Raw genomic sequence first — 15,577 nt, 5'->3', positions numbered from 1 at the left:
CAAGAACATACCAAAAACAGTATTATCCGTTTCAAAGGTAAGTGACTTGCTGCTACTGCTCTCCAAATTTTCCTTCTCTTATCTCCTACAAAATGAGCCACTTCAGGGCTCTGAGAAAACAACAAATGCAAAGTAATGAAGATCTTAGACCCTGGTAATGTGGTGATGTCACATCTCGCTACCATAAACTTGGGCAGCCACAGCGGTTGGTCAACTAGTCCAGTTAATGGAGTAAACGAAGGCGCACATCTGAGGACCCCCAGCCTCTTCCCGGGCTGGTGACCCTGAGCCGATTGGCTGTGCTCACTAGCAGCAGGGCAAAGTCTTCAGCATCAGGGTCTTGCTACCTTCACTCTCACCTGTCAGCTACCAGAGAATATTTGCTGAGAGCCACCAGGTCAGGGCTCCTCAGCATTGTGGCAACTCCTATTTAGAGAGGAAAACGAACACAGGTTCTGGAGTCAGCAAGAGCGGGAATCTGTTGCTTTTTGTGGTTTGCTCTTTGGCAAGTAAGGTAACCTCTCTGAGCCCCAACTCATCCTCTGTAACAGGGGATAATGATACCTGTACCTCACGGCTGTGCGAGTAGAGTCTGCTTAGTGTAGTGTTAATATAGAAAACATTCAGTGAAGGTACTCAGCCTCGTCACCCACCACAGTGGGGTCACGGGATGGTCCTGAGGTCAGCCATCTTTTCGGGATGAGGAAAGTCAGTTAGCTTTTATAAAGCTAGAGGATTTGCATGTATACATAATTGGTTTTGATACTCTAACCAGTAAGTTCCTCTGTTTAAGTTACATTGTTGGTCTATTAATTTCTATACTCTCTTCTATGGAAGCAAGTAGGAAGACACCTGCCTTTGTTCAGCCTGAATTGGCTGTTTTAACAGAGGAATGAAAAGCTAACAGGTGCACTGGCCTCCCGGCCAGGCTACGAATTCTGTGCTCTCATGCTGTTCTGACTGCTGGCTTCTGTTCACTGGCCTTCAAGAGATGAGACTGGACAGTCAAGTGATGCACATAAAAGCTTGTCCAGAAAATAAAAACCAGGAGGACTGAAGTATCAGGTCCCCATGAACATTTTTATACTTATTTAACTAGGTGCACCCCAACTCTAATTTCAGTCCATGTTAATGAACAAGTTTCATGTATTTACTGAAATATTAGGGAAGAAATCAAATGGAGAACTGAGTCCTCAAATACAAACTTAATTCATGTATATGGATCTCTGAAGAACATGGATATATCTGAAAGCACGTAAGTCTTTAGGGTAGAACATTTCCAAGAAAATTCTGAATTGCAGTAGTGTTTGGATGTTATTGGCAGACCATTTCAGATGTTAAAAAGCATGTTATTAAAAAAATGCACATTATAAACAAGATCAATAGGACAGATGGAACAAACCAAAAAAGTACAGAAAATTAATTATGTAGTTAGCTAGTGTAAAGGTAGTAACGTGAGACAAAGTTCAATCGAATATTGCACGTACACCATATAACCTCTTTGCTGTTATAGCCGTGATACTCCTTAGCTGAAGAGATGGCGAGTAGGTAGGATTATTTCAATGAAAAGTTGAGACTAAGAAAACAATGAGAGAGGGAAAGACAGTATCAAAATCAGAACACTAAAGCTCTGATGTAGCCGCATTTGCAAGGTGAAGAAAAACTATATGCCCCTTTGATGCTGTACAAGTTTCAAGTCTTGTGCTCCAATATCTCTGTCCAGTTACCGCATACTAGAATGCAAGTAAGAAGACAAGACGGTCTTTAGGCTTGCCACCTTGATCCACAGGCAGAGATCAAAGTGCAGGGCTAAGAAACAAATCCAGCTGAGGGTGGATGGAGGGCCGGCTGCTGTTGCTGTGACACAGCACAGCAGAGGGAGGCGGGCAAAGAGCACTTCCGACCCCTCTTCCTCACTTTGTGCCCACTTGTTACCTCAGCAATTCTTCGGTTCATCCTGTGGATGAAAGACTAATAAATTCGGCCCTATTAACAATTCTTTGGCAATTTCTTTCCAAAATCCACTCCACTAATATACGTTCTCGATACTTCATGATTAGTCAATTGCCAATAAATCCTAACTAATCTCATTTCATCTCTATCTCCAGAAGAGTAATAAGAATAGTGTTTTTGAAGTATCATTTTAATCATGCACTCAGTGGCTTATAATGGCTCTCAAATGCCTCCATGTAAAGTCCAAAGGAATCTAAGTTCCTTACCACATAGTTTTAGTGCCTTCTATCAGCATTCCCTCTTAATCCGCTGAAATATTTTTTTTTATTCTGTTAGCTTCAAATAGCAAGTGCTTGTTGAAAGTTTATTCTGGATCCTGCATCCTGTTATGAGAGTCACTTCTCAAAATCTGCAGGCTGTCTTCAGCATATAAATAACTTGCTTACTCCCAAATCTGAGCTTTTATTCATGCAATTCCTCACTCCAGGAATGTCCTTATTCTCATTTCATGCCTAAGACCCATGTCTGAAGATCTGGTTTGGATCAGAGTGAACAGCATGGGGAGGGCGGGCAGCTTGTCTAGAGAGCTGCCAGCACACAGCTGTGTGCCGTTTCTCACCTCTGCTTCGTGTCAGACTGCACCTTCTTCTACACGGTCTCCTCATCCTCTATTACACACGCCTATGCACAGCAGCTCCTCGACTGCTCAGTGTTGACATAAAGCAGCCGAGGGAACTGTTTTCATCTGCTCCCCTCCCCTTCCATCTGCCAAAATCTTCCTTGCTCTAACATTAGGCCCTCTTTTCTCAGAAAGATCTGGGCAAAGCACCTGCCGTAACAGGCTCGCAGAAGAGCACAACTGCTGAGGCCCTGAAAGGCTGGCGTCCCTTTCACATGCAGGGATGTGCACGTGCAGACTCTCACTCTGCTGCTCGCCGGCACCGCCTCCTCGGGGAGGGGCATAGCTGACAGACATGGCTAGGGCTACAAATACGTCGGTGGGATCCTGGGACAGCTAAGGTGGTTTCTGAGGAAAGGAAGAATGGAGACACTTCTGGCTTAAGTTTATAGCTGCTTAGCTACCAGAAATTTCAACTTTAACCAGGATTCAAATTCTACTACTTTTTTTTACTTAATAAATGTTAAGTACCTACTATTGTCACACATGGTTTTAAAGAAAGTTGTGAATTCACCAGATACACATGGCCCCTGACCTCCAAAAGCTTAAAGTCTTTGAAAATAGGCTATTACAATGAAGTATAACCTAGTAAGTAAAAAACTAACTTTTTAGAGCCAACAATGTATACGTTCTTAAGGTTCTCTATTTATGAAGTTCAGTTAGACTTGAGAAACACTGCTCTAAAAAGCAAAATTAAATTCCTGAAGGAAAAAAAAATAGAAGCCAACGAATGAAGCAACACTAAAATATTAGCATGACCTTGCAAACTACATCTAAAATCAACAATACACCAAAACACACCAAATTTCTCTTTTAAAAAGCAAGACGCTAAAATCTTCCATGGGAAACTACAGTCATCAAAGGACAGAAAGGGTTTGAACTAATACTTTTCACAGTGATCTGGATTAAAGGAATGAGGCTGTAGTTCTGCTCCAGAAATCTTTAAAAAACTGCAAACTCAAATATGGCCAAAGCCTAAAAGAACTGCATAACGGTGGAATGTGACTCGCTTTAAGAAGTATTATTTTAATTCTTGTCTAAATGCATTTTTTAAAGTATTTCAATGACAAACACCAAACTTAAAACTCAGGTTAAAACTATTTTAGGGACTTCCCTGGTGGCACAGTGCTTGGGACTCCACGCTCCCAATGCAGGGGGCCCGGGTTCAATCACTGGTCCGGAAAGTGGATCCCACATGCATGCTGCAGCTAGGAGTTCGCATGCCACAACCAAGGAACCAGCGAGCTGCAGCTGGGGAGCCCACAAGCCGCAGCTGGGGAGCCCACATGCCTCAACTAAGGAGCCCTCGTGCTGCAACTGGGAGCTGGGAGGCCAGCAAGCCGCAGCTAAGGAGCCCTCCTGCTGCAACTGAGACCCGAAGCAACCAAATGGATAATAAATAATTTTTTTAAAAAAACTATATTTTATATTTTACCATATAAAACTGAATTTATATCTAGGCCTTTGATCAAAAGGGCAAAACTTTCCTATAACATTGAAATCTTTGTTTTACTAACTCCAAGAGGTGACTTGTAATTGAGAACAAAATATTTTTTAGGGAAGCATTTTTTATAATGTTTGTTATAGAAAACTATTTCACTAAAAGCTGTGAAATAGGTTGTCACCCACTAACCTATAAGCACTACAACCTCATTTAAACTGAACTATAATTCAGTGAGTATTATAAAGGACTGTGTGGATTTTAGAAACAAAAGCCAAATAATCTTCCTGTATAAAAATGTGTTTTAAAAAAAGTCCCTCCAATACATTAGCTTAATGATACAATTCAGAAATTCAGTTTCACACCGAATATGTCTTACCTAAGTCATTATTTTTTGTTATAGCATTAGCTGCCCTGGTTCGGGGTCCCTGCTGCGTAAACTGATACCCAAATTTAAGGATATTGGTATTTTCCTCAAGCATCTTGGCCATTTCCAATTCTACAGCCGTCCCCAACTGCTGCCTCTGGAATAATTGAAAATAGAGAATAGTATTAATGAGCTAATCAAAATACTTTTTCAGGTACATGCTGATTCCTTAAAAATTTTCCCAAGTCTTACACCATACATAAGAGAAACAAAAATGTAAGTTTAGTGTATGATCATACAGACATCAAAAAAATGTGGATTATTACAGTGAGAGACCACTTCATACCCACTAGGATGACTATAATCAAAAAGACAGACAATAGGGGCTTCCCTGGTGGTGCAGTGGTTGAGAGTCAGCCTGCCGATGCAGGGGACACGGGTTCGTGCCCCAGTCCGGGAGGATCCCACATGCCGCGGAGCGGCTGGGCCCGTGAGCCATGGCCGCTGAGCCTGCGTGTCCGGAGCCTGTGCTCCGCAACGGGAGAGGCCATAACAGTGAGAGGCCCGCGTACCGCAAAAAAAAAAAAGACGATAGTAAGTGTTAGCAAGGATATGGAAGAATTGGGAGCTTTAGGCGTGCTGGCAGGAATGTAAAATGGTACAACTGTTATGGAAAACAATTCAGCTATTTCTCAAAAGGTTAAACACAGAGTTACCATATGACTCAGCATTTCCACTCCTAGGTATATACCCATGAGAAGTGAAAACATATATTCATATAAGAATCTGTACATGAATGTTCACAGCAGCATATCTGTACAATTCGAAAAGTGGAAACAACCCTAGTATAATAGATTATTCAGCCATAAAAAGGAACAGGTACTGATATATGCTACAACATGAATAAACCTCCTTAACATTTTGCTAAGTGAAAGAAGGAAGACACAAAAGGTCACATATTACATAACTCCATTGATACGAACTGTCCAAAATAGGCAAATGCATAGAGACAGAAAGTAGATACGTGGTTGCCAGGGGTTGGTGGGCAGGGCGACTAGGAAGTGACTGCTGATGGGTGTGGAGTTTCTTTTGGGGGCGATGAAGATGTTCTGGAGTTAGACAGTGGTGATGGTTGCACAACTCTATGAGTATACTAAAAACCATTTAATTGTATACTTTAAAAGTAAATTTTATGGTAAGTGAATTATATCTCAATAAAAAAAATTGGAAACATTGATTAAATAGCATTCTGGTTAAATTTTAAGATATAACTCTTCTTTCTACCTTCATAATCTACAAAATTTACTTACTTTGAAGGATTAAGGGAGTCATTTACCACATATTTTTTTAAAATAACAAGTTATTTTTCAAATAAAATAGACTGAAGTGTTTTAGTCAAATGTGTAATGTTGTTTTATTTTTAGTTCATTACCACTCTGTATGGAAACACCTCTAACATGTATATTTCTCTGCTTCTTTAAAGAAAAGTGCATCTGGCATGGGTGACCCAGCACTATCTTACAGTGTCAGCACTGAATGTGGCTGCATAGGAGTATGTGTCCTTGGGTACTGGAGTTTTCTGTTTTTCACTGAGCCTATTCTGTTCACCTACTGTGTCTGGGACTGACATGCTACAGATGCAAAAATTCTATTATGTGGATCTTGCCACTGAAGAGCTGAAAAATTTGAGGATGGACTGTCACCTGTAAGAATTATTCCAGTCCAAAACAGCCAGCCATCTAAATTCTCTTAAGACCAGCCAGGGAGAGTTGCTTGTATACCTTTCTATACATTAAGTTAATATTCTGGATGCCCCAAATGTTCTCTCATCCCTTTTCAGGACCACCTTCCGAAGGGTTCCCTGAAAGCCCTCCTCCCACCCACCTCCTGAGTCCCCAAGCCCTGCACAGAGTGTGGGCTGTAGTTTCCTCAAAGCTGCTGCTGTACATCACCGACCTGATTGTCGATTTTCAGCTCAGCCAGGGTTTCATTATCTCTCAAAGCATCAATCAGTGCTAGAATCCCAGCTCCTGTAATAAAGTTGGACTCCATATTTAAGCTCTTCAAACTTTTGTTCACTCTTAGCATCTCTGCAAATGCCTGGAAATTAAAGAAAATATTTGGAGATTACAGTTTGACAGCACCTAGTAAATAAACACTGAACAAGCCTGAAACAAATACACAAATCAATACAACTGCTTTAATGTTTCTTATTAGATTGTTTTAGCTTGACACACTACACCTCACAGGTCTCACATGTATCTATTTTCACATGCACTTGGTCACAGACTTTAGATTTTTTTTTGTCATGTGTAATTCCCCATCGGTAACATTCTCTACTGCTATTCATTCCTACTTCCACTTCATGCTTCTTTCTCCTGCGTCTCTCATACTTTCTCTGAGTCTCTGTGTAGGAGTAACTTCATCAATGTCTCTTTGCTTTTTTATTTCCCTTTGCCGGCACCGCACAGCATTCAGGATCGTAGTTCCCTGACCAGGGATCAAACCCACACCCCCCTGCAGTGGGAGCACAGAGTATTAACCGCTGGACCGCCAGGGAAGTCCCCTCAATTCCTCTTTGGAACATCTTTTCTTACTTGCGTCCTGCTGCAGCTGGGTTACTGTGAAGCCCAAATGAGGGTAAATTATGGACTAATTTCCAAGGCAGGGACCAAAAGGACTGCCTAAGGCAGAAGGCCAGAAAAGATCACAGATGACTGGAACTGAGAGAGCACAAAAACTACAGAGAAGGGGCTAACTAAATATTCAAAGAACGGTATGTTTTCCATCTGCTTCCGTGACATTTCTCACAGGATATGGCAGTGCTAGGAATTTGACCCAGTGCTTAATAAGTGCTATACTGATTAATTAACAAAGCCTGTAAGTGAGCAGAAGGGAGCGGGGAGGAGGAAGAAGAGGAGTGTGAGTTTATTTACAAAGCCCTGCAGAGGCGTCAAAAGAAAGGCCAAACTCCAGAGAATATGGGTAAGATCAAGCTTAAAATTAAAGTCAAGTTAAAGAAAAGGCAATACTGCGCAGTGATACTAGAAAGAACTGGGGACAGATATCTACACACTTGAACATCCTAATAGCAACGACTGGCTGTGTGACTTGGAGCAAATCCCTTATCCATCTATCTGTACACACATTTATTAAAATATTACAATGGCCTGTTTTTGATAAGTACTGTTCTGTAAATTCAGAAATAAAACATACAAGTCTCTACCTGATGGAACTTACATTTTAGTGGGGGGCCCACATAGTAAGTAAGCAAAATGTAATGTCAGATGGTAAAAAGGGCTATAGAGGAGGAAAAAAGGCATAGCAGGGTGGATGGGGAGTGCTGGGGGTAGGAGTGGGGTTGCTGTTTTATATACGGGGGTCAGGAAAGGCCTCACCTGGAAGGTGACATCTGAGCAAGGACTGAAATAATTTAAGTGATGAAGTAAAATTACGTGGAATATCTTCAGGGAGAAAGTTCTAGGCAGGAGGAACAAGTGTAAAGGCTCTCAGCTGGGAGCATGCACGGCATGTTTGAGGCAGAGCAAGGAGGCTGTATGGCTGGAGCAGAATGAAAGAAACAGCAAGAGGGGAGATGAGGTCTGCTCATGTAAGGCCTCATTAGGCCACTGAAAGATTCTGATTTTTACTTAGTGAGACAGAGAACTGCTGGAGGGTTCTGAGTACAGGAATGAGAACATTTAAGTTTTAAGAGTCACTTCTGATGCTGTGTATAGAGATGAAGCAGGCAGCTCAATTAGGATAATCCAGGTGAGAGAAGTCAGTGGCTTGGACCAGGGTGGTAGCTGTGAAAATGGTGGGACGTGGTTGGATATACAGGAAATATTTGAAGACACAGCTGGATATACATTTAAAGTTGTGAGAAAGGGAAGTCAAGGATCACTCCATTATTATTATTGTTATTTTATTTTTTTGACTTGAGCAAATGAAAGAATGAAGTTGCCATTTAGTGAGATAGGAAAGAGTGTGAGAGAGGCAGGTATGGGACGGAAGTCAGGAGTTTGGTTTGGGACTTGGGTTTGAGACGTCTGTTAGATATACAAGTAAAGCTGTTAAGCAGTAGCTGGACATGGGTTTGGAGTTGAGGGGAGAGGTGTGAACTGGAGATAATAATATTGGGAGTCATCAGCATGCATAGATAATATATAGCAATGAAACAATGAGATCACCCAGAAAGTGAGTGCAGATAGAGAAAAGAAGGAGGACTAGAACTGAGCTCTGAGCCCTTTAGACGTTTAGATGTTGGGGAGATGAGGAGGAACCAGTGTAGGGACCAGAGAGGTAGAAGGAGAATCAAAGGGAGTGCTATCCTCAAAGCCAAGAAGAAAAGGGTTTATACCCTGATCAAGTGGGATTTACCCCAGAAATGCAACGTTGATTTAACATAAAAATTAATCAGGGGCTTCCCTGGTGGCGCAGCGGTTGAGAGTCCACCTGCCAGTGCAGGGGACATGGGTTCGTGCCCCGGTCCGGGAAGATCCCACATGCCGCGGAGCGGCTGGGCCCGTGAGCCATGGCCGCTGAGCCTGCGCATCTGGAGCCTGTGCTCCGCAGCGGGAGAGGCCACAACAGTGAGAGGCCCGTGTACCGCAAAAACAAAACAAAGTTAATCAATGTGGGACTTCCCTGGTGGTGCAGTGGTTAAGACTCCGCCTGCCAATGCAGGGGACACAGGTTCGATCCCTGGTCCAGGAAGATTCCACATGCCGCAGAGCAACTAAGCCTGGGCGCCACAACTACTGAGCCTGCGTTCTAGAGCCCGCGAGCCACAACTACTGAGCCCACGTGCCTAGAGCCCGTGCTCCACAACAAGAGAAGCCACTGCAATAGAAGCCTGCGCACCGCACTGAAGAGTAGCCCCCACTCGCCACAACTAGAGAAAGCCCATGCACAGCAACGAAGACCCAATGCAGCCAAAAATAAAAAAAAAATAAAATAATTATTAAAACAATCAATGTAATATACCATATTAACTGAATAAAGGACCACATGAATAAAACCACATGATCACCTCAACAGACACAGAAAAAGCATTTGATAAAAATTCAACACTATACATCCATAAATGGAACCCTCTGCAGGTGTTAAAAGAATGATGTATAACTTTATATGTTGATATGAAAAGATCTCTGAGATACACGGTTAAGTGAAAAATTAAGTTGCAGAACAGCCTACACTGCATGACTCCATTTATGTTTAAAAAATTTCATAGAAAGGAAATACCGAAAAAAGTAAACATAAAATGGTAGTAAATAATGTATTGCCTAATAGTAAACATCAATTGAAAAAGAGTAAATTTTTTTTTTTTTTACTGATATTTGCTTTTATTGATTGTTGCACATCATGGTTACTAACAGTTGATCTTAAAACACAGTTCTGAAACTACATTAAAAAATTATTTTAGTTTTTAAATTTATTTTTTATTGAAGTATAGTTGAATTAAAAGAGAGTAAATCTTGTTCATAAAATCAGTTTAAGCACCTTTGTAACATGCCCTGGTATTACACAGCCATAATTTTGATATTATTAGTAGTTAGCTTACTTACAACAGCAACGGGGTCATTGCTTCGGGTGGCTGCAAGACTGAAATATTTCACATGTGTGTTGGTTTCCAAAGCCTTTGCAAAATCTTTTAGGGTTGGAATTGGGATATTCTTGAAAGACAAAAATGTGAAACATTATTACATTTTAGGTTTCAGGAAATTCAGTCTTAACATTAATCAAATACATCTGTACTTTCTTTTTTGCATTAAAATGTATTCAGAAATTATGTAACATACAACCGCTGGTCTACAACTGAAAACAAACAACTCAGCCTCCTTCTTACTTCTTTGATTTCTCTATTATGGTACAAACTGTTGGCATAGAGCAGAGCATACATCACTGTTTCTCTAGCACTGAGGTTAAAGAAATTCTTTTTAATTATTTGTATTATGAGAAGTCAGCCCTTGAGTACTCAAAGTGGATCCACTTTTCTACAAAGAGAAAGATGTGGGAATCTACTTATGATGATCCCTGAGGCAGATGACAACTGTTTTCAGTCACTCAAGCTGCAAGGTGTTAAGAGACATTAACTCTACATTTCTTGAAATGAGGAAAGACATAGTTTTAGGAGACACTGATCTTTCCCCTTGGTACCAAGACTTCAATTTCCTGTAGCCTGCCTATTTTCAGATTGTTACTATTGATTTAGAGACAGACATACACTGAATTGAACTGAATTTTTTTTAAAAATAAGACTAGTGATCAACTAGGGATATTAGCTTTTCCCAAGGCTTTTCCCCCTCCACTCACAGGAAGGAACACCCACAAAAAGAGCACAGAAGTCTTATTCCCTAGGTTCTTGTAATTTCCACATGTTCTCCCTTCCTCCAATTCAGATATATTAAGATTTAAAATGAGGAATCTGTAATGAAGCTATTATACAATGGCTAATACGTTGAGATCATCTGAGTTTACTCTTTGGTAATTAATTATCCCTGTGCCCTCCTAACTCATTTCTTCTTTCTTTACTCCAAGGAAGAGTTGCATTTTAAAAATCCCAGTGAGATCCCACAAAGCCCAATTCTAGGTGTTTACTCAAGAGAAATGAAAACATACATTCACACAAAAACCTGTATGTGAATGTGTATAGTGGCTTTATTTATAATCATCCCAAACTGGAAGCAACTCATATGTCTATCAACTGGTGAACGGACACACAAACTGCAGCACATCCAGACAAAGGAATGCTGCTCTACAACACAAAGGAGCAAACCACTGAGACACACAACAGCATGGACGAGTCTCAAATGTACTGTGTGAAGTGAAAGAAACCAGACTCAACGGCTACACACTATATAGTTCCATTTATATGAAATTCTGGAGAAGGCAGAACGATAGGGAAAGGAAACAGATCCCTGGTTGTCAGGTGCTAGAGCTGGTGGCAGGGAATGATGACACAGGGTTGTGACATGTTCTACATCTGACTGTGGTGGTAGTTGTACAACTATATCCATTTGCTTTAACTCATAGAACTGCACACTAGAAAGGGAGAATTTCACTATATATACCTTACAGCTCAAGAGAGCTGATTAAAAAAGCAAAACCTGAAAGGCTAAAATGCTCCTAAAAGTGGGCAGTACTTTGGAAGCCCGAGAGGTATACTCTGACAGTCAGTAGAGTTTATATTTCTATGTAATAGGCTTTAAAAAGTAAATCAGAAAAATACTATAATACTTTAACTTCTAAAATCGAAGGAATCTACGTTAGTATACTACTAGAAGTAAAAACTTTACTATTAAGTAGAAAGGATTAGACTATATCAAAACTGCCCAGCTCTCATCCTAGATCCAATTGACGCAAAGCAATTCAAAACAACTTTTTGTTTGCTTATCACACCTACTTTTATGTTATTCAAATTAACTTCAACAAGACGAACATCATTTTCTTTAATTCTCTGTAAACTCTCTTCAACATTGGTTGGATTTGGGGGCTCATCAAATACTGGAAGAATCTTTTCACCTTTTACCACATCTGTAGCAACAAATGAAAAGAGCAAGAGTGTAACTGGTTGATGCTATTACAGTGAATGCATAGATTAACTTGGAAACACACAGCACACATACACAAACATATTCAGTAGAACAAATTTATAAGTTTCTTTCCCCAAATTTCTTTTTTTTTTTTTTTGCGGTACGCGGGCCTCTCACTCTTGTGGCCTCTCCCGTTGCGGAGCACAGGCTCCGGATGCGCAGGCTCAGCGGCCATGGCTCACGGGCCCAGCTGCTCCGCGGCATGTGGGATCTTCCCAGACCGGGGCACGAACCCACGTCCCCTGCGTTGGCAGGTGGACTCTCAACCACTGTGCCACCAGGGAAGCCCTCCCCAAATTTCTAAAAGATCCTTTATGTGCTCCCACATAAAGCACTGAAATAAAATTTTACTGAATATAAATACCAAACATAATTCATTTAATTTGTTTGCAGTGTATCAGCCTTCAAAAATGAGTATTTTCACTGCCTCTTGCCTCGGTGTATTACAAGATATCTTTACCATGAAAATATAGTTGATGACACAAGCTGGTGATCCCATTCATTTTTAGCAATGTTCAAGATAAAGTTCTCATATGACAAAATCTAACAACTCATCAGTTTCTCTGAGGTTTGACTAGTAATTAATTCAAAGGCAGTAAGAATCAGAGACATGAACAAACACAGCCTCCACAAAGAGTGAGCTGACAGAAGGACACACTGCCTGTTCCTCCTGTGGGGAGTACTACGCAATGGGAAAGGGCAGAGGACTCTTATCAGGAAGAAGAGTAGAAACAGGGAATGGGGAGACAGAGAAAGGTAATGGTGCATAGAAGAACTACTGAGACAGGAATTCCCTGCCCTCCTTCATCCTACAGCCCAATCCTTCACCATTTATACCCACACACATGGCCAGAATACAGCTATTCAAAACTGAAAGAGGACCCAGAAGCCTTGAACCCTCTAGTGAGATGTAAATGCGCTCTGAGGTATGTGTGGAGGTCCATGAACACCTATAACAGATAAAACTTTTATGGATATATTTTCTGGGGAGAACACCTAGAGCATCAGATTCTTAAAGACGAGAATGACCACAACATTAAGAGCAAGTGACATGGAAAGACTGACAGGGTCATTGTCTGGCTTAGTTATTCCCTGCTGCCCTCCTCTAGCTTTTAGGAGCAAAACTCACCTTAAGACAAAGTATACTGCTTACTCATCCAATAAATTCCCTCTAAGAGTACCTTGTTCTTTTCAAATATCACACACACACACACACACACACACACACACACACACACACACAGAGACACCCTCCTACACACAGCATCCTGAAGAGATCAGCTCAGACAAAAGTCTGAAAATTAATTTCCTGAGGACAGTTGAAAGATCAGCAAGGCAGTCTTCTTCAACATGGTAGATCAAGGGGACTGGAGAAAATCTTCCTCACTGAATGGAAAATTCAATGAGCTCTTCCTCAATTCTAAATTTTCTACAACCAAAAAATTCCTTTTGGTTCTCTGCAGAATGCGTATAAAGAGCCTTGCTCTATAATGAAATAATGGATCCAGTCAACAGGATGTGGAAACCATTAAGAAAGGTTCATGGGGAACTTTAATTGGATGGATCAGGTTGCCAAAATTTGAGTCCACTGATCAATCTTAACACATTCCCCAAAGAGGAATGACCAGACTTGATATACTTCCTAATGTGATTCAATCATCACCCAGGAAGCATTCTTGCCAAAAAAAATTAAAAACTGCACCTGAATTTGATCAAGCTTCTAGAAAACAACAGTTTACAGAAACACAGGAGGTAGAGAGAAACAAGTAAAATGATACCACAAGGTTGCAATCAGCCAAATCCAGAATGTGGAAAATTCTACATGACAACACAGTTTCTTCAAGGGATAAATGCCATGAAGAAAGTGGGAAAGAAGCTGAGGAGGAGAACTGTTAAGAAATTAAGAGGAACTTAAACCAAACGACAACCAAATGCAATATGTGACCCTTATCTTGATCCTGATTTGAACAAACCAGCTGTGAAATGACGTTTTTGAGAGAAAATGGGAAATCTGAACATGGACTGGGTATTAGATGATATGAAGGAATTGCTGGTAATCTTTAAGTTTGATAATGGCATTGTGGTTATGTTACAAGAAAAGCCTTTGTGAGAGACACATATGGAAATATTTATGGGTGAAGTAATACAAACAAACAGGATTTGCTTTAAAATATTCCAGGGAAAAGAGTAGAAGGGGTGGGAGGGAGGCAGACGGTGGATGAAACCCAGCTGGCATAATGTGAAAAACAGCTGAAGCTGGACGATGGATATATTATTCCCTCTTCTATAATGTATGCTTGAACATTTCTACAATAGAAAGTAAAAAAAATAGGGGAATGGCCAATTATAGAACATTCATAAAATGGAATGTTATACAGATGTTTGAATGAGGTAAGTCTGTATGTACTAACTAGGAAATGTGATATATTGCTAAGTGATATACTATATAGCATGGATTAAAATCCTCAACACCGATTTCGTGGGATATTGAAGCTAGTTACTTAATCATTTTAAAACCTCAGCTCCTTCAAAGGCATATTAAAGATAATAATAATACTTGTTTTGTAGAACTGTTGTGAGGATTGAGAACAATACATTCAAGAGCTGTGCACAGAAGAACATGGCCCATGGTAAGCATTCAAAAACATCAGCCAACAGTATTATTATTGAAAAATTCAGGGACAAGAAATATTTCTAGTATGATCCCAATTTTGTAAGAAAAGAAAAGACAATTCGTGTATAGCATGTATACATATGTAAGTTTATATAAGCATAATACAAAGTCTGGAAGGATATATTCCCAATTGTTAACAGTTAGGGAGGGGGTGGAGGTAGGGTACAGGGAGTAGGAGGCATGACGGCTGTGAATAGAGACACTTCTACTGCTTACCTTGTGCCCTCAGGTCTTGTTTAAATTTATTACAAAATAGGCATGACTTTGGTGATTTTTTTTTTTTTGCGGTTCATGGGCCTCTCACTGTTGTGGCCTCTCCCGTTGCGGAGAAACAGGCTCAGCGACCATGGCTCACGGGCCCAGCTGCTTCATGGCATGTGGGATCTTCCCGGACCGGGGCACGAACCCGTGTCCCCTGCATCGGCAGGCGGACTCTCAACCACTGCGCCACCAGGGAAGCCCAACTTTGGTGATTTTAAGATGTCTTATAAATAAATTTTTTAAAAAGCTTTGCTTTAGGTTATCTAATACTTTGCGTCAGACTAAAAGGTTTAGGGGCTGAATAGTTCTTTGCTTTCCCCTGAATCTGATTTTATAATATACTTTCTTTGTCAGCACTGTTGGGGGTTTCTTGAAAATCAGGAACACTGAAAACAAAATGTCAGTAAAAGCCAAGTTTGACTCGTTTTTATAGCGTTTACCATTAGTATTATTTAGTGAGGTGAGAGTAGTTCCTATTACATTTGCTGACACATTAAGCATAAAATATTTAATATTCTATTCTCAATGGTTTTCTAGGTCAATACCATCTAACTGGAATCTTAGGTTTCAAGTACATATGCATAACATTTGGTATGCAAATACTGAA

At 40.6% G+C, this 15,577-nt stretch overlaps 1 protein-coding gene across 4 annotated transcripts in view; it reads right to left on the bottom strand.

The window, feature by feature from the left end:
• The window catches only part of TMOD3 (tropomodulin 3), an 88,608-nt gene that overhangs the window by 3,384 nt on the left and 69,647 nt on the right, over positions 1-15,577 (bottom strand). For 3 of the 4 annotated variants that reach the window (XM_029236954.1, XM_029236955.1, XM_029236956.1), the window contains exons 6-9: positions 11,846-11,976; positions 10,008-10,115; positions 6,397-6,540; positions 4,453-4,597 (exon numbers count right to left, since the gene is read on the bottom strand). In XM_029236954.1, the coding sequence (XP_029092787.1) occupies positions 4,453-4,597; positions 6,397-6,540; positions 10,008-10,115; positions 11,846-11,976 (528 nt within the window). Of the gene's footprint in view, positions 1-4,452; positions 4,598-5,857; positions 6,541-10,007; positions 10,116-11,845; positions 11,977-15,577 lie in introns of those variants that run through there. The other variant, XM_029236957.1, reaches the window with a different exon arrangement.

The sequence above is a fragment of the Monodon monoceros genome, unplaced genomic scaffold (genome assembly GCF_005190385.1).
Source record: "Monodon monoceros isolate NGI ecotype Baffin Bay Population unplaced genomic scaffold, NGI_Narwhal_1 Super_Scaffold_21, whole genome shotgun sequence".
NCBI lineage: Eukaryota > Metazoa > Chordata > Mammalia > Artiodactyla > Monodontidae > Monodon > Monodon monoceros.
Note: the sequence above shows the minus strand (reverse complement) of the source record. Positions and strands in the feature narration are given on the sequence as shown.